This window comes from Chlamydotis macqueenii, chromosome 16, assembly GCF_036417535.1.
Source record: "Chlamydotis macqueenii isolate bChlMac1 chromosome 16, bChlMac1.mat, whole genome shotgun sequence".
NCBI lineage: Eukaryota > Metazoa > Chordata > Aves > Otidiformes > Otididae > Chlamydotis > Chlamydotis macqueenii.
In genome coordinates this window covers 16,696,355-16,716,214 of record NC_141571.1, presented here as the reverse complement: position 1 = coordinate 16,716,214, position 19,860 = coordinate 16,696,355, and the positions used below count along the sequence as shown (strand labels likewise).

Here is a 19,860-nt window from a genome sequence, read left to right as displayed (position 1 = left end):
ATGACAGATACAGGCTGTCCCGAGGACCGATCATGGAAACGAAACAGAGTAGCACGCAAAGGGGTGAAAGGGAGCAAGCAAGGTAGAGGGAACGATGCCAGTGAGTGACAAAGTGGGATGGATGCCAGGAAGGCAGGTACCCGCCCCGCCAACCAACCCCCGCTTACATACTGAGCATGACGTTTATGGCATGGAATACTCTCTTTGGCCAGTTTGGGTCAGTTATTCTGTCTTTCTCCCAGCTTCCTGCATTTGCACATTAGCGAGACTTAGAAAACTGGACAGTGTCCTTGGTCTCATTACCAACAACTCATATCATCAGGGTGTTTATCAACATTCTTCACACACGACATCCAAAACACACTGGCTACTAAGAAGAAAATTAACTCCATCCCTACCGAAACCAGGACAGAAGGATTAGGAATTTTTCACTATAGATTGTGTGTCAGGAAGTAATGTTTCAGAGTTCCACATTTACTAAAGCTTACTTAAACCCTTTATGGGAGGATAGGTATGGGCCAAAAGATGGGTTCCAGGAACAAGTGAACTAGGTGTACTCCAGTGACTTGGTTTATGGCCAATTGTACAACAGTAAGTCAATCTCTGACTGAAAATAATCTATGTACATGAAATGAATGGGAAGTCAAGCTACTGTTCTATTGCACCTTGGATTGCTGGGCCAGGAAGCCAGTAAAATCTTAACAAGTGCCTGGAGCCAGCTCTGTGCCCCGACTTCCACCACAGGCTACCTGTGACTTGCCGTAGAAACTCCTCGCTGTTACATGAGCAGCCCAAGCTCAGATTGGCTATAAACCACTTTTGTCCTTGTAGCCTGCAAAACTGCTTTAGGAGGGCACTTGCAGCCACCTAGTTTTCCATTGCCAGTCACATGATGTCAGTACGAGACCTTACTGGACATGCAATGAGATGAGCCAGGGAGAGGATACACAGTGGTACCCTCTCTTTTTCTGCTAATGTTCCTCAAGGCTCACCAAAGCCAAGAGCTCTTATCACATAGACCAAACAATAGAAGTTCAAGCTTAAGCATACCCTTGGATTTAGCATCTGGATATATACTCAATGACTTCTTTTTACATCTCATATATGTGGGAAAACAACCGGGCGACGCTAAAGTCAAATGAATTGAGAGAAGCTTGTAAATTTGACCTCTAGGTGAGTGAAAAAGAAGGCAACACCCTTTGCCTGCAACGCTTCAGACACACATGAAGTTACTGTGTCTACTTAACTGTGTGCCTACTTGGATACACACTCCACAGAAGGGATTCTGCAACGTTTTTCGTGGAAGTTATACTGATCTCGCCTCTCTAGTAAAGAGTAGCAACAATACAAGTGGCAGGTGTACTATGGTTACCCTGAGGATATGACAGTGCCATACTTGAACAACAGAAAAAATTATTAAAGAGATGACTGAAATAAAAGAGTATGTTTTTCTTTGAAAGTTAACAAACTGTCCTGCAATTCCAAGGCTCTGAAGAAAAGGGAAAAGGAAGAACAAAATGTTTTGAACCATTTTGGATGATGGGTGGGTGGAACTGAGCTAGGAAAAACACCTGTGACAATGTGAAGTCATTAGCCACTTATGAACCATGACTGCTGCATTCCAAAGGGATTACAAAAGCTGATGCTTTGCTGTGGTGAAGGTGTGGGCTGGCAGGTGCCAATTTGGGATGTAGGCCAGTCTGAGAGGTTCTAGTGCCTTGGTGAACACCACTGTGGGTGTGTCATACAGAGGTAAATGAGGTGGTTGCAGCCAAGACAGAAAAAGCGTTCTGAGATTTAATTACTTATGTGAGTAGCAAGGAAGAAGAAAGGAAACAGTCATACTCCAGAGGGAGCAATGTTTAATGTCTGAAGCAACCACTGTAAGTACTGAATGCCTGAACCTAAGAACTGGTTGATGCGGTTTGTCACTAGGGCTGTGTGTGAAGATCAGGAAACATCAGAGGCTTGTGGCTCTTATGGTTTCCAAGGAATATGAATTAAGGAAAAGAGAAAAAGACCAACCTGAAGCAGGTCTGAAGAGCAATCAAATCCATTTGAGGTGATTCCCGGAACAAATTTTGACAGCTTGAACATCCCAGAAACTTCCAAGAGGAGCAAGGACCTCTGAATTATAATGTAAGTGGAAATACACCATACCAGATATACTGCTGCCAGGTGTGAAAAGTTTTAGTGTTTTTCTTTCAGGACAGGGGTAGCATGAATGTCATAAGTACTCTTTTAGTCTTTGTGGTATCAAAACAAAGTTTCTCAGAAAAGTGCAAGCAGCCTTTTTTTTTTTTTTTTTTTTTTTTGTAAAATCAACCTTAGAAATAACTGTTGGAGTTTAATTTCTGCTTCTTTTTATTTTTTTCTTCTTTGTAACTTAGAATTCGTACTAATTTACTTTTAAAGTCTTTGCTGAGTGCTAAATGTGATCAATGGAGCTGCAGAATCTTAAACAGATAGATATTGCTCCTGACAACAATGTCACTTTATTACCTGTACACTTTCAAGCAAGGGTACAAAAATAAAAAGAAATATATTCTCAGTTGTGAAGACAGACAGGCTTAGAGTTTGCACTGATTAAAAAAACTACTCATGGTTAATAGTTTGGGTTTTGGTTGGTTTTTTTTGGTTTTTTTTTTTTAAATAAAACTTTTGCCAAAATAGTAGCATGGAGCTTGCTAATAAAACAGGTAGACAGACATTTGTTTCTGGTGGGAGTTCATCATTTTACATAAGTCAGGGACATTGGAGATAATTTGAGACCAAAAAAAAAAATCCCTCTAAAACCAATTCACAGCTGTTAAACAAAACTAGACATTATATTAACCAATCTGGAAGTTAAGTAATGAGGAAGTGCTCCTTTTTTCTTCATATGGCTTTTACATCCCACCGCACTCCCCGTTTCCTCATCCTTAAAGGTAACTTATTCATGGCACACCTATTATCCTTTGTAGGAAGTTCTTCTTGTCTTGGGATTCAAGAGAATGCATTTCCTCTGAGTAAATAATTTTGGCATCCCCTCCCATAATTACACCCACGTTGAGTAGGAACATTGGCATTAAACATACATATATTATAGGAACTAGTTAATTCATTTGACAAGTCTACAGGTATTAATAACAACTGCTAACTACCTCTCCCTTCTCTCAAATTTCAGCTGACAGCACTAAAAGATTGCTGAGTTTTTTCTTTTTATGATTAATGTGACTTGGACATCCTCAAAGAACAAAGTAGAAGGTGTATGCAATTCGCATAAGCTGAGGGAATGGCAGGTGAGTTCTGCGTGTCATTTGCTTCCCTTCAGCAGGTGCTTTATTCAGGACTGTTTCCTTAGGATATGTGCCCTGTAGGTATCTGCTCAGATTTCTTATCTGAAGGAAATTTGCTATTGTAATTTATTTTTGCATTCATTTTCAAAGTTTTAATGTTGTTATTATTAAGACCTGTTTGAGAATAATTTTTGAGCTAAGAAGAAGATTCTTTTTGGGGAAAAAAAAAATTAAATTCCCGTTACTTCAAAAGGCACCAGGCACAACGCCATCTAAACCCTTTGTTTTTAAAATGCTATTTCAGATACGTGTTATGCTTTGTATTAACAAAACCCACATAATCCATCCTAATGGAGCCGTGAGCGTGGAGCACGTAGATGGGAATTCAAAGACACATTAAAACAAAGGAAAACAGTAATGACACTATCTCTGCTTTTTAAAGTTTAAAATGAAGATTATTATTGAACTGGACAATTGCAAAGCAGGGTTCTCTCTTGCTTAATGATGAAATAAACATTTTCAAATCAGTTTTTTAAATGTTGCTTTGCAGGGAAAGCAGGAGGCTCTTTTTCAGCCCGTCAATGCTTATTCACATTATATCTTTGTGGTCTTAGACTACATATAAAAAAAACCCTATCCTTCCTTCAATTTATTTATGGCACTTTTTTTGCATAAGATAGATTTTACTTTTCCTCTTCTTCAAAGATTATATGTAAATTGTAGTTTAATATGCAGCTATATGGTTTCAGATCTGACTTAGTATTTCATTGTTATGCTATATGGTATGAGAGAGACTCGGAAGCTTGTTTGATGATCCCTGCCATAATAGTGCACGATACCATAGGCCTTAATCCATCCTTTCCATCCCACTCTTTTTTTTGTTGTTACTGTTTTCTTTTGAATTCTCTTTAAAATGGTGGCAGTCACATCTCCCCATCCTGCCTCTCCCCCGCCCCCACCTTGTTGCATTTATGATACTAGCATTACTAAAAGTGATTTGGAATAATCTTCATCAAGGTACTTGCCCTGAGCGTTTGCCAAATATTGCAACACAGTTCTCCAGGTGTACTCCATGGAGTTTCATAGGGCAGATATCAACACAGAGGATGGTGCTTCTCAGAGCTCCTGAAGACAGTATAACTACTCAAGTTTGAGCGTGGCAATAAAACATGAACTATAGAGGGGAAAACAATCTTGCAAGGAAGATCATCAAAATACTCACTTGCCAAAAAGGTAGTTTAGCATTTCAGGTGGCAAGAACCACTTTATGGGTTTTTAAGCCACAGACCATAACAGCAGCATGTGTGCAGGAGGACACTTGATGTCAGGGAACACCAAGCACAATGTAAGTCATCAAAATTCCTCTAGGACATGGAGGTAGTGCCTACTAGAACAGGAATCACAGTGGTCCATTTGTCACTTTGAACAGAACTAAATTCAGTCAGACTTATTGTCAAAAGCTCTGATTTATGTCCTGAAATACCTCTTGATCATTCATATAAGATGGATGATCTCTCACTATGCATGTTTCCCTACTCTACTCCAAATGGCATCAGGATGTAAGCAGGAAAAGTAAAATGTCCTAATAGCCATTTCTATGATCCTAAAAACATATATGTTGAAAATGTAGAGGGGCTACAGGCCACTCTTTGGTGCTGACAATGAAGTGACACTGATTTGCCCCTGTAAGTTTTTTTTCTAAGTCCAATGATAAAACAGCATCCAGCACTGTACAGGAAGTCTACGAGTTCTCTATAAGTGCTATGACAGCTCTGTAACAAAACCCAAGCAAAAATGTTTATTATTGACCACTAGACTTAATCAATTTAATGGAGCGTCTCCTTTTTAGTTGTCCTTCCTCTGGTAAAAGATAACTGCTCTTAGCAACCTCATCATGCCACTCACCAGCAAATGACTTATTTCCATAATGGCTGCTGCTTCATGTCTTTTCTTCTGTTTTACAGATCTGACACCAACACATATCAGCTGGCAGCCATCAGTAAACGCAAGCACACACCATACTGACAGATATGCCAACACCGAGTTGACTGTGAGGCGAGGACAAGCCTTCACTATTACCCTGTACTTCAACAGACCAAAGCAGACTGGGGAGAGCCTAGCATTTGTCACTGAAATAGGTAACACTCCCTTAGCTTACTCCATGTTCTCAACGAACCGTAATCTTCACCCCTTCTACTCCTCCCCTTATGCTATTTAGAGATGCAATTTTTCTTCATGTACTTATAATGCTTTCCCCCATAATGTGCTCATTTCAAGTGCAAGTTTAATATTGAAGCCACACCTGGAATGGAAACCAATTACCTCTTTTTTTTTCTGGCAGGACCATCCCCCTCAGAATCTCATCATACAAAGGCTGTATTTAACCTCTCTGAGGTGGGGGCAAGCGGCTGGAGTGCTGTCCAAGGACCCAGCGAGTCCAGCTATATGAACTTTACAATATCCAGCCCAGCCAATGCTGTCATTGGACGATACAATCTCATCCTCCAGGTAACCTCAGGGAACAAGATCTTCTCCAGATTCCTGGGGCAGTTTGTGTTGCTCTTCAACCCTTGGTGCCCAGGTAGGTACCAATGCCTTTGCTCTTGAACGTAACTGACTTATTTGCTTTCATATCTGCACAGTGAGCTTGCTCCCCCAAGCTGTCTCTCTTTGGGTCATCGGCGGCAGTAATCTCAGCTATCTGTTCAGAGATCTGGTTTTACTACATCAAAAAGCTGCTGCCGCACCGCCCCCCCCACCCACTCATCCCCACTTTTATCTTAATGAAGTGTGCTATATGGGATGACTCTTTCCTCAGACTTATGACTTGCATAAGTGCATGTGCTTCTCAGAACTTGAAGCAAGCATACAGTAATGTCTTTGACTTGCACCTAAATCAAAGCAAGACTGCTCTTGTAGATGTTAACTGCGAAGACAATAGCTCAACTTTCTTAAAACTGATAGAGGGCTAGCGTGAAGAAGATTAGCACTTCCCATATTTTTCATCATGGGTTGAAAAGGGACATCTCTTGCTGCTCCATTTTTTATTTCTGCAGTCTCAGCACATTGCAGAAGAAATGCAATTTCCTAAACTCAGATTTTGGAAATACGTGATAGTCTAGAAACTTAGATTAGCCTTAAAATGTACCACTCTAGAGTTAAGGGAGCTCATAGCCAGCCAAGTGACTAAACAGCTTATGAAAGAGAAAAGTAACCACAAACATCCACTATTTTCTTCTGTGACCATATGTTAGTCAAGGGCCACTAACAAGTATGTGAAAAGCCAGAATGAAAAAAGGTGCTAATTAGCTCAGCATGTCTTGGAAGGCAGAAATAATTCTAGAATTATGTTCAGGAATCTCTTGACTGTCTCTGTAGACGGTCCTGAGGGAAAAAGCCTTCCCAGAACCTCCTGAAAGATCACTTGTGGTGTAACTTCCAATTGATGGAAACCACACTGCAGGGACTGAAATATTTGACAGCTCCTGAACTAGAACACCAGAGTAGCAGTGGTACTCATGAGACCAGACAAATTGTTTTCAGGTGAAAACTAAGAAAAATTAGGTTGCACCATTCCAATTTAAAACTAATGATTTTGCAGAAGAGCCCTCCAGATTTATCAGACAATGCAATGACCACTGGCAAACAAAAGGGAGTAAGTATCCTTAAAGCGCTATGCTACTGAATGAGCTTCTGCAGAGTAGCTCATTCAGATCAGCTCCCTGATCCTCATTAACAGGAACAGATTCAGGTTGAGGGTATGTTACAGCTGTAGTAAGTGTCATACAGAAGGGAAATAGAAAATGTATTTTCTCAGCAAAGGATAAAAGGCCCATCTGGTCTGTAGATATGGTTCCACATGGGAGCTTATTTATTAAGCTAGAAAAGACAGGAATTCATAAACTGTAATATCAGTAAAGAACTACTTACAAGGAAACAGTCAGGGCTAGAGATAAAAGGAAAAGCACTGGGTTGGAGGAAATCTAATAGTGGATCCTTAAGTGTCATCTGAAAAAACACTCTGATCAAGTGGTTTGTTACTGACTTTGATTATACTGACATTAAGCAGCATTGTCCATACACAGACGGGCTAGGATACCACACAGAAATAACTGGCTGATCTTAGAAACTGAAGTAGTTGAGAAGATATAAGATACAATAGTACGAAGTAAAATAGGGAGAAATAACAGTAGGAGACTTACCAGCTGGAAATCATGAAGAATGTGAAAGTACTTGGTAATCAAAGAGTGAGAACCAAAGTGAAATGGCCCTGAAAAAAGCAAATACAATCTTAAACTGTGTAAGAGGAAATAGTTACTCAGATTTAAATATTAATGCCATTGTAGGAGGTGACAAAGAGTAGGGAGGCAATTGTGCCCCTGTACTCAGAATGTTGTGTGCAGTTTTGGGCTCCTCAGTACAAGGACATTGAGTTGCTGGAGTGCGTCCAGAGAAGGGCAACAAAGCTGGTGAGGGGTCTGGAGCACAAGTCTTATAAGGAGCAGCTGAGGGAACTGGGGTTGTTTAGTCAGGAGAAGAGGAGGCTGAGGGGAGACCTCATTGCTCTCTACAACTACCTGAAAGGAGGTTGTAGGGAGAGGGATGTTGGTCTGTTCTCCCAAATAACTTGTGATAGGACAAGAGAAAATGGCCTCAAGTTGCAGCAGGGGAGGTTTAGGTTGGATATTAGGAAACACTTCTTTACTGAAAGAGTGATTAGGCATTGGAACAGGCTGCCCAAGGAAGCGGTGGAGTCACCATCCCTGGAGGTGTTCAAAGAACGTGTAGACATGGCACTTCAGGACATGGTTTAGTAGATTTGGTGGTGTTAGGTTGACGGTTGGACTTAATGATCTTGGAGGTCTCTTCCAACCTTAAGATTCTATGACTCTATGATAAGATCTCATTTGGAATTTTCTTTCTGTTAATCTTTCCTGAACAGGAATTATGAATTAGAACAGGTTCAGTGAGGGGTTACTAGGATAACTGAACACATTAAAAACCTTTTGGACAAGAGAAAATTTCTAGTTTAGCAAGCTGAAAGTAATTAGTTTCACAGATTGTTTATCTGTAATAGATACAGAATCTGAACACAGAGGATACCAATCTTGCCATAATGGCAACAAACTAATAGGCTTATTAATTCACCAACATATATTTCAAACCTGTGGATGAAACAGAAGTTGTGTTTAAACATTTATAAAGTCTCTTAAGGACATTTAAAGAGAAATCTAAGACACTTGCAAGGCAGTCTCTGATAACGATGCATTATGTCCTAATGCTACTGAAGGAATGCACAGTGAACTACTAGAATAAAGACTGTAAATCATAACTTAAATGAATGATCATACACTGCTTATCTATAGCTCACAAGTGAACAGGTCAATTCTAAAGCTTTAGTGGATAAAAGGATATGTAGGTTTGAGAATTTTGTAGAATGTGTCTTTTTCCCTAGGTGTCTGTCCTGGTATATAAGTGGGGGCAGGCGAGGGTGGGTATCTGCCTTCCTGGCATCCATCCTTCCTGCTTGTTTTTGCTGGCATCGTTCCCCCTACCTTGCTGGCTCCCTTTTGCTCGCTGCTTGGTTTTGTTTTCCGTGATCGCTGCTCGGGATGGGCTGTATCAGTCATTGGGTGGTGAGAAAACACGTATTGTTCACTTTGTATATTTTTAATATCCTTATATTCTGTTATTATTGTAGTTTTCCCTTTTATTTTAGTAAATTGTCTTCATCTCAACCCACGAGTTCTCCTTCCTTCCCAATTCTCTCCCCCATCCCCCTGGGGAGGGGGAGAGTGAGCGAGAAACTGTGTGGTGATTCGGGCTAAACCATCACAGTGTCTGATACTTGCCACTTGTTTCTATGGCAAAGACAATGAGAAGAAATTACTAGAAGTATGTCTATGCTCAAAAGCATACTTCCATATTGATTAAAAACTATCCATAGAAAGTTATATCCCGCTTGTTTCTTACTATCCCAGGATAAACTTTTAACTTCAGAATGACAGAACAGAATATATAACAGCTTTGTATTTTTATTGAAAATAATTAATTTAATAAAGGATTAGGTCTACAGTGGTTGTTCTGGTTTTGTTTAGTGAGGGGGGGCCTAGAAACTGCTAGAAGTTGCTCCCCTTTGTCCGGTGGACTTGGCCGGGCCTAGAGCGGACCCACTGCTGGCCAAGGCCGAGCCATTGGTAGCAGAATGTCCCATGATAACGCCTCTGTGATAATGTATTTAAGAAGGGGAAAACAGAAAGGAAAAAAAAAAGAGAAGAGAAGATGTGAAGAAGCTGAGTGGGGGCAGAGGCACAGAGGGGGAGGCGCAGGCCTCATGGGCCTTGCAGGCCTCACCCTCTGGCCTCCTGCCAGGTGGCCGACTGGGCCCAACTCGCTCTGGCCTGGCTGCAAGAAGTGGAGAGGAGATGAGATGGATGATGTGAAGAGATCCTGAGAGGCGTCTGCCAGCCTGTTGTGAGGAACGGCTGCAGACCCCAAGGTCAGTTCAGAAGGAGGGGGAGGAGTAATGCGGCTCCTGGTCAAGATTCCCCTGCAGCCTGTGGTGACGACCATGGTGGAGCAGGTTGTCCCCCTGCAGCCCATGGAGGTCCACGGAGGGGCAGAGATCCACTTGGAGCCCATGAAGGACCCCACACCAGGGGAGGTGGATACCTGAAGGTGGCTGTGGCCTGTGGAGGGCCTGCTGGGACAGCTGTTCTGGAGGGACTGCACCCCGTGGAAGAGATGACCCACGCCGGAGCAGTTTCACAAAGGACTGTGGCCCGTGGGAGGGACCCCACGATGGATCAGAGGAGGAATGCAAGGAGTTCTTCCCCCGACCATGAAGCAGCGGCGTGAAACAACGCGTGATGAACTGACTGCAACCCCCATTCCCTCTTCCCCCCTGTGCTGCTCGGGGGGGGGAGGTAGTAGAGATAATGTTAAGCTTGGGAAGAAGGAGGGGTGAGGGGAGGTTATCTTGTTCTCCGTCTCATTATCCTGCTGTTTGTAGTAATAAATGAATAGTTTTCCCAAGTCGAGTCTGTTTTGCCCATAGCAGTAATTTTAAGGATTTTCTCCCTGTCCTTATCTCAAGCCTCAAGCCTTTTTTTTTTTTTCTTATATTATCTCCCCCTATTCTGTCGAGGGTGTGGGGAGTAAGAGAGAGACTGCGTGGTCTGGTCCCGATTGGAGCTGAACTACGACAGTGGTCTATCTTTCTATAACTGTCAAAGAGAGGACTATCATTGGCTAATTGTGTTTTTTTTTCTCCTTGTCTGCTGAGAGGAACAGAAGAAGAGATTGTCACTGTTAAGTCATACTTGAAAGGAAGAGATCTGTTGTGGTGTGTTGTGGGGTTTTTTGTCCTCCTTTTAACTAACATTAATTTTGCTCCGAGTTATTGGTAGGAATAGTGTTATTATAAAAAAGTCTAAGTATACTTCTTCAAAGAACTGGCTCTAGAACATTATTATTGAGAGTATATAAACCTTAGGGAAAAAAAAAAAAAATTATGTTCTTCAAGTGATTTTAGGAAGACATTTAGATTGCTCAGAATCACAAGCTCAAAGGGCTAGAAGGATCTTAGAAAGTTATCTAGTCCCATATCATTCTCTAAGACAGGTTCAGTTTAGCACTTAAGTCATTCCCAACAGATCTGAAATTCCTTCAGCCATTAGGGAAGCCCCAGTAGCTCCCCCAGCAATTGAATCCAGTTAATCACTAGCCTTTCCATTAGAATTTTTCCTTATTAACTAACCATTTTTTTTTTTTCTTCCAATTTCAGCATTTCATCCTACATACAATAGACACTAAGAATAGATTTCCTCCCCCCGTGCCCCATCCTCTTCACAAGAATTTCTGGAACTGATTACCATGCTTGGTCCATTCCTTATCCCCATTTTTTTTTTCTACCATAAATAATTCTGATTTATTTCATAAGTTCTATTTTCTTCATAAGTTATATTTTCAGGATTGCTGAGTATTCTCAGTGCTCCTCTCAGTCTTTCCAACTGATCCACAACTTGAAGTGCAGCACCTGGAACTGCACAGAGTTCTCTAGGCCTATGCTGGCCCAAAAGCTTGGGAATCAAGAGTGATGATTTATATTTAAAAAAAAAAAAATTAAAAAAAACCAGACTTATATTATGTGATACAGTTTTTAAAACAAATTACACAATCTTTTTATTTGCAGGAAGGGAAGGATGGGAAGCTCCTATAGGAGGGTGAAGAAGTTGACTCAATAAAATAGAAAAGCTGACTTTTATGTTTATTTCCTGAAAGCCTGAAGCTTTCAGAAAATAATTTTAAATATTATGAAATTAAACACAGAACTAGGTAGATATTGCTACCTAAAGAGTGATTGAAACAATCTAAACCTCTGTGGGAAGCAAATACTTTCACAAAGTTTTCCCCACAGTAAATCAAGATACAAATGTTTTTGAAAGGTTGCTAGCATCCTCAGCTTTAAGTGTAAAAGTGTGTCCAACTTGGTTTTCAGGTGATGATGTCTACATGGCTGATGAAAATGAGAGACAAGAATATGTTCTAAATGAAAACGGAATAATCTTTGTGGGCAATGCAAAGTACATTGAAGCAAGAGGATGGTACTATGGACAAGTAAGCCATAACAAATTCACTTGGGCTCTTATCCTGTTTCCAATAGCATTTTCTCTATTATTTGCCTCTCTGGTAGGTATGCCTATTTATATGAAAATTGAATAAACTTGGCTTGTGGCTTAGTCACTTGTGTGCCTAATAGGACTTTGGCGTGAGAGATGGCTTAGCACAGCACTGCAGCTAGGACTGACTTTTACACATGCTTGAAGCTCATGGTACAAGTGTGGACCTCATCTGTGATCAAAGCGATACAAGTGACAACATACTTGTGTGGCTCGAACACTCTCACTGTTTTTGTAACAGTTACAATGAGCCACAACTGACACCAACATAGAATCACAGAATGGTTTGGGTTGGAAGGGACCTTTAAAGGTCAACTAGTCCAACCCCCCTCCAAGGAGCAGGGACATCTTCAACTAAATCAGGTTGCTCAACACCCCATCCAACCTGGCCTCAAATGTTTCCAGGGATATAACTCAAGGGAATCTAATTACTGCAGTCAGAATAAGCTTGGCAGTTTTAGTTTTACTGCAGTCATCTCTTCTGCTGGCAAAAGGCATCCTGCCAGATTTTTGCTTTCTTTAGTTAGCCCTGTCTTTAGCCAGTATCACAGCATGAACTGCACACTACTGTCTTTGTGCCTCACTGTCTCTATCACCTTTGGGCTGGAATACCTTAGAAAGGAGGAACTATAGTAGAATTGCCTCTATTTCTGTTTGAGAAACTACCTATTTTCTTACAAGTTTATCTTATCTGATCACAGTTTCAAGATCAGCTTCTAAACATCTGTCTCACTATGCTTGATCTGAGCCTGTACTATCGTCAGGACCCAGCCATTGATGTATCCCGAAGAGGAGATCCTAAATATGTGGGCCGAGTAATCAGTTCTATGGTAAGAAATGGACAACTTAATCTGAATTCCACATGCATAAGCAGAAAGCATTAGTTACACCACTGAAACTCAGCTACCTGTACCTTAAGCAATATAATTAACTAGATATAGTGTGTTACACACAATTGATTTTGTGCATTCTGTCAATCGGCGTATTTTTAGATTAATGGAAATGATAATGATAATGGAGTTCTCCTGGGAAAGTGGCAAGGAAGTTTCAATTCACATGAGAATCCATCCAGATGGGATGGCAGCGTGGTAATCCTTCAGAAATGGCGTCAGGACAACTACAAGCCCGTTCAGTATGGCCAGTGCTGGGTTTTTGCAGGCGTGATGTGTACAGGTAAGCTTTAAGAATAGAGGACTGTGGTGAAATGGAGGCATTTGTGATCTCTGGTTTTATCAAAACTACAAGCAGTTAATTCTACAAGATGAACAGTGCTCTGAAGACTGCAAATGCTGAAGAACCACAAAATATTTAGACACTTAATTTCTCAGATATTTGTAATCACTGAACTAAACCTGTGTTTGTTTGTTTGTGTTTGGCTCTGTGTTTTGGTTTCTTTTTTGTTTGTTTGTTTGTTTTTAATTATATATTTCAGTTCTGAGGTGCTTGGGGATTCCAACTCGTTTGGTTTCAAATTTTAACTCTGCCCATGATGTGGATAGAAACCTGAGTATTGATAAGTACTATGACAGCTCTGGAAAGAGTCTTAATATCGGCAAGGATTCCACATGGTAAATATAATTTTTTGCTTCTCACCAATAAATAGAGAGGATTTGTGAGACTTAAAAACATGAACACTAGTAGTACAAAAGCAACTAACTGAACAAAACTTAATACAAATATCTAAATTAATACATTAGACATTTGGAAAGAAAACGTACTTCACGGTTTTGAGATAACAGTTACTTCAAACAACTAACCAGCCCCATTTTCTTGCAGTCCCTCATAACCAGGCAGTGAATCTATCCCTTGAAAGAGGTAGTGAGTTGTTGTAACTAGACAGCTTGTGTCACATCTTAGACTCTTTAAAAAACAAAATTTCCTACTCCTTTCAAATTGGAATTTTGTATGACACTATATTACTATGCTTTCTAGACACTGTTCTTTGCCTCCAGGGATTATCACGTCTGGAACGAAAGCTGGTTCGTTCGCCCAGATCTGGGAACATCATACAATGGATGGCAGGTTTTAGATGCGACTCCACAAGAACAAAGCAAAGGTAACAGTCTAAGTTCTTAGCAGGACTTAACATTCCTTCTCCAAACTAAGCATGACTAAAAGTTTGATTCCCCCCCCCCCCCATTTTAGGATTATTTCAGTGTGGCCCTGCATCTGTCATAGCCATCAAAGAAGGAGATGTAGACTTGGATTATGACACCTTATTTGTGTACACTGAGGTGAATGCCGATTGCAACAGATGGATTGTATACAATGATGGAACTAAGAAAAGAGTTTATTGTGATACTGAAATAATTGGCAGGTTTATCAGCACCAAAGCTGTGGGCAGCAATTCCCGTGTGGATGTCACCTATAATTACAAATATCCAGAAGGTAAAGGAATTATCACAAATTATCTCCTTGTTATCGCAATTACCTCCTCCTGAATTGTTGGTACTAGGAAGCTAGGATGGGTAGCCTGTTTTGTTTGAACCTCTCTCCCCTTCCTTCAGAAAACACTTCTGCCAGTGTTCTTAGATGTCTGTCTTAATACAATAGCTATTATATTTCTGAGCTTGTGTATTTAGTAGTTTCCTTAGTAAGGCACAATACAAAATATACTTTAGTCCCTTACACAGAAGTACAAAATGTAATATATACACAAAATAGGGCTATAAAATACGTTTTACTACCCAAGGCAGACAAACCCTCAAGCTGTCATACCAAAAAGTCTTACAACTGAGTCCATCATGTATCATGAACTGTGCACAGATATGTAGTATGGGAAGTTACAGTTCCATGGCATATCTGGCAGAGGGAGTGGGGCAACAATCAAACCACTAATCCAAAACTTTAAACTCCAGTCCTCAGTAACACTAGACATCCATCTCCCATATGAGCTCATGCTCAGTCTCTTTCAGCAAATAAATTCTTTTTGCTGTGTCCACTCCAGCTCCTCATCCTTCCTTTTGGGACTCCATTACATCCCGCTCCCAAGAGGAATGACTCCCTCAGTCTCCCTGTCTGACTGTATAAATTCACAGAGTTCTGCTCTCTTGTGATTGTGCTCTGACATCTGGCCATCAGCTACCCAGCCATTCAGTTGTTATGTGTTTGCAATCCCAGCCTCCACATTATTGGATTCTCGAAATAAATCTACTAGGAAACAGTAAAGGGACTAAGGGCCATTCATCTGTACTTAGGAAAACAAAGCAGCAAATGTTAAGAACTGCACAGCCATATGTTTGCAGGAATATTTTTATCTTCCCTCAAAAATCTATGTCTTTCCATCTTTTTTAAATCTAAAGTTATAGATTTCATATAATAGTTTGCTTAATGTTTGTGGCTCAAAGTCTCTTTCTTTCTTTTTTTTTAATTAAATTTAATTAAAAAAAATAAAGGGAAGATGTATTTCACTTTTTTAAAGTTTGCCACTCAGAATCAGTGGCCATATGTCAATACTTCACTCCACATGGTGTTAGTCCAACCACATTTATAACAGAGGCTCATTATCTTCAGATTAGCAAAGGAACGCTTATCACAGTACTGTACCTTCGGACCAAAGAAAAAGAAATCTTGCCCCCTAAGCAAATGCTTCATATTTCCTTTTAGTGACTTATTCACCTTATTACTTTCCTGTGAAAAACCTGAACAAAGGCCTAATAAATATGGGGAACTTCTAGGTATTGCATATTTCTAGGTGATGCAGAGCTGACACCCTATATAATTCTGAAAGAGAAGATGCAATGGCAACAAAAGTATGAATTTTAGTTGGTTCTCTCCTTTGACCAGGTTCTTCTGAAGAAAGACGAGTTTATAAAAAGGCCTTGGCCAAGATATTTGGATCAAACATCACAGAAGGAAACACAGAATCTCGAGATGAAAGATCTTCAGAGACAATTAGAAACCCTGGGATCTCTGGGAAATTCAAGCTGGCTGAACCTCCAGTGTTTGGAGAAGACATTACCCTAATTTTAATTCTCAACAACCTGTCTTTTGACCACAAGACTGTGAAGGTGGACATGAGTGCATCAACCATCCTGTACACAAGGAGAGCAGTGGCAGAGATCCTGAAAGCAACCACTTCTGTGGATCTTGGTTCTAAACAAGGTAACTTTTAATGTCCCTAAGGAGCTAATATAGCCCTCTTCTTAGCCACATGAAGGCAACTGGAAGGAAGAAACATCAGTATCACATCTCTCTCAGCCTTGCAGTGCATCTATTTGTTCTATCTATTAATTGCGTTGTTTATGACTACATTTTACATGTTGTGGGGCTTTTTCCCCCTCTGAAAACTTTCACTAGTTCAACCAGGAATTGAAGGTCTCATGATATGTTATACAGAAGGCTACATTTATATTATAGCTCCAGAAGCAACACTATATATATATATGTGTGTTATGTGTGTTCATATGTGCATGTGTATGTGTCTTGTCTGTGGTGATTATTATATGTATAGCACCACATCTTACTCTTTTTTTTTTTTTAATGTTAAAAGTCTGATGTATGCTTTCTGGCACTCAACAGGCCACTTTTTAATAGAAATAAACTAGGACAAAGGTTAGAAGTTACAATGAAACTCTATCTCTCTTCTGAAGGTATAAGGCTATTAAAACTATTACTTGATCTTTTTCATTCCCAGGGGCTGCAAAGACAAACATTTTTTCTATACCCAGCAGAAAAGTTGTAGGACTGCAACAATAAGCAGCTGAGCAGGTCACTTGAAAATTATCTCTGGGAAACTTGACCCAAACTTTATTCTTGACTGAGGTAAAACAAATAGGATATAAAGAGGAAATAGATAAAAGCGGCTATAACTCTCATAAGAAATACAAAGGTACAGGAATCCAGAAAAACGCAGACAAGCAGATTCCCTCCATTTCAGGCCAAAATCTTCCGGTCAAAACTGTAAGGGCCAAATGAGTTAAAGTAGAAAACTATCACCAGAAGGGAGAAACCCACAACCAGTCTCACAAAGAAGAAATATAAGTGGACTTCAGCTGTCTTATCTTCTGTTCTCTTCATTAATTTCAAAAACCCTCACAAATAACTCTCTCTTTCTAGCAGTCCTTGAGAATGTAATGGTTCCTAAATATATCTCTGAATTCCAGGGAAACACATCCAGTTAACGATCCCTTATTCTTATTATGGAAAATATCTGACTACTGACAAAAGGATTCAAGTTACTGCTTTGTGTGAAGTCATGCACATGCATGGAGTAAAGTTGTTGGTGGAGAAGACAATCATTTTAGAAGACACAAACATTATCATTAAGGTAAACAATTCTCTCCCTGATGTCCTGAACAGACAGAAAGAATTAAAGAGTCTTTCTGGAGCTCAGATCCCGAGATGAGAATTTGGGGATAAATGCATTAATTTAGGCTGCAATTTCAGATGTTGCTATAAAATTTTGCCTGCTTAAATTGAGAAAGTAGGCATGCAATAGACCAATTTTGAATCTTTGCCTGAATCTGCCCCCGTTCTTCAGAATGGCTCTGTTACCTTCTTTATTTCCTAGTTGCATGCCACTGCTTTATGTTCACGTAGTTTGTTTTCATTTCATCTGTATCCTAGTTATTGGCAAGTGCTTGTGTTGCCTTTAAACAACTTTGCCTACTCCCAAACTACAGACTTAAACCCTTAATTCTAATTCTCTATGTTAAGGTCAGTTTATATTGTTTTAACACTTTAATCCTAATTAATGATGTGTCAAAAAAAAAAAAAAAAAAAGCCACTCAGCAAGCCAAAGATCAGACAGGTTTAATGAGATGTGTCTGTATAGTCAGGGCTCTGTTTCACGGAAATTGTGCACAAAATACTGCATACAGCTTAACAGCACTATTTAGCTAATACTAATCCAGCTTCAAGTATTAGGAAAGGCATACCAACTGTCAGTTAAATTTCACTGTTCCTACAAATATCCCATTCATCCTCACATATGAGAGATGCTCTGCTTACAGTTTGACTGAAGTCTAACTCCAGAAAAGTGTAAAACTGCAAGTGATCAGAAATGTGTCTTTGTCATTTAGGTTCCTCATCGGGTTGTAGTGAACAAAGCTGTTACTCTAGAGATCTCATATGCCAATCCCCTCCCTGAACCTGTGAACCGCTGTATACTACTAGTGACTTTGATGAATCAACAGGTCAAGATACAGTAAGTGAAAGATGTAGCATTTACTCAGTGCTTCCAACATGACCAATAACATGTCTAGTTTCTCAATAAGAAAAAAAATCATGGTTGAGTTGTCTCTTTCATATTTTCTATTTATGCAAATTAAAATGCCACCAAATGTATATTGAGATCATATAATTTGTCATTCATGTATTAATTTCTTCCACACAGGAACTTCTTTAACAACTAAAAACTGCTAACATTCATCCTTCCTGGGAAGGCAAATGGGCATGTCAAATTATTTTATCTTGCTGATATTTCTTCTACAGCTTGGCTTTGTGTTTCTATTTTTATATACAGTACTCTAATACTACAAAAATAAGCCTGAGCTAAAGCAAATAAATAAGACACTACCATAGCTCCCCTCATTTCAGCCCAAACTTTACAGTAGAAGAAAATCATGCCTTTTCAAAGCATAAGAGCAAAATGTTCTATTCTTTCTTTTCCTCTAGACTATGCTGCTTTATGTATTGACTCAGTGCTGAGTATTCCTATTTCCTAAAACTTGTTTTATTATAAAATAGCTGTGGAAATATTTGGACATAATCCATAAAAATATGGAAAACATTCCAGTGAAAGAGTAAGTCAATTTACGCCAAAAGGAGACACAAAACAAAGCACCCTGGCCATTATAAAAATCATTTTACTGCCAAAATGGATGTGAGCCAAGCAGGCATTGGAGAGAGGGCTGACCTTTTGACATCAGAGTTTTCCTATTCTGAGTTTATTTTGACTATCCAAACTTGTACCTAGCCCTAACATGGAGGCATGACATAGCACTCCCCATTTCCATCAGTCTATTCAAAAGTGAATGCCGATGGTACTATCTTTTCTCATTTCTTAGTCTACACAAAGCCTCAAACCCTAAGTAATTCTCAAAAACCAAGTCTCAAGTAACTGTTGGTGCCCTAGCTGTTATACAGTTCTGCTTCCCGGGAATCTTAAGGAAAGACTATGCAGCCCAAATTAATTGATTTTCTTTTTTTTTTTTTTTCCTTCAGTCTGGCACAACTGGGAGCGAGGGAGAGATCAAAAATTTATTTTGAATTCACACCTCGCAAGACTGGGCCATTACAGCTGCAAGTAGACTTCTCTTGTGACAAGTTTTCACACGTTAAGGGATTTGTAACCATTGCAGTAGCACCTGCATAATGTCATGGACTCAATTTCCTGTTCAGCACTAACATGGCAAGACCTTCTCCTCTGTATAGGAACAGTGATGACAGCAAGAAACTTTCCACAAAAATTGTCAACCTCTTATGCTACGATAGAATCAAGTTTCCTGCTTTCATAATGCTTAATCATTTAGTCTGTAATTGCATTGCTTTGCTTTGTCCTCTTCTCCAGAAAAATGAAGCCCCTTTCTTGTAGAAATAGTTCCACTGTTTTATCAGATCTCACTGCATCAAGCTCCTGGTTTTGACTTTTCCATCAGATAATTAATACAGTCTACAGACCACATTTTAATTGTCAGCAATAAATAAAAACTATTCATATAACTGTATTCTTTTGTAATGAATTGTACATTTCATGGAAATGTTACGAGAAAGCGCGAGACTGGGGAAAGTTCTTTTTCCTTCATTTAACAAGTAGAACCTTTTCTCCATTGTTCATTTAATTTCTGTATTTTGTGACACCTATAACTCTGTGAATAGGGAGGAAAAAAGCCTACAAAAGTTGGAAAAAGGAATGTTTGGGATCCACAACAATATTTCTGTAGCCTTGTGGGCACAGG

At 39.7% G+C, this 19,860-nt stretch overlaps 1 protein-coding gene across 1 annotated transcript; it reads left to right on the top strand.

Moving 5' to 3' along the window:
• Positions 1-19,277, top strand: LOC104486401 (protein-glutamine gamma-glutamyltransferase 6). Its single transcript, XM_086760457.1, has 13 exons — positions 1-100; positions 5,243-5,416; positions 5,620-5,859; positions 11,779-11,897; positions 12,661-12,789; positions 12,952-13,132; positions 13,392-13,527; positions 13,912-14,015; positions 14,105-14,347; positions 15,746-16,063; positions 17,065-17,228; positions 17,983-18,107; positions 19,127-19,277. Exons 1-13 carry the CDS (start codon positions 1-3, stop codon positions 19,275-19,277), a joined length of 2,184 nt encoding a protein of 727 aa, XP_086616583.1.
• Positions 19,278-19,860: the final 583 nt, after the last annotated feature.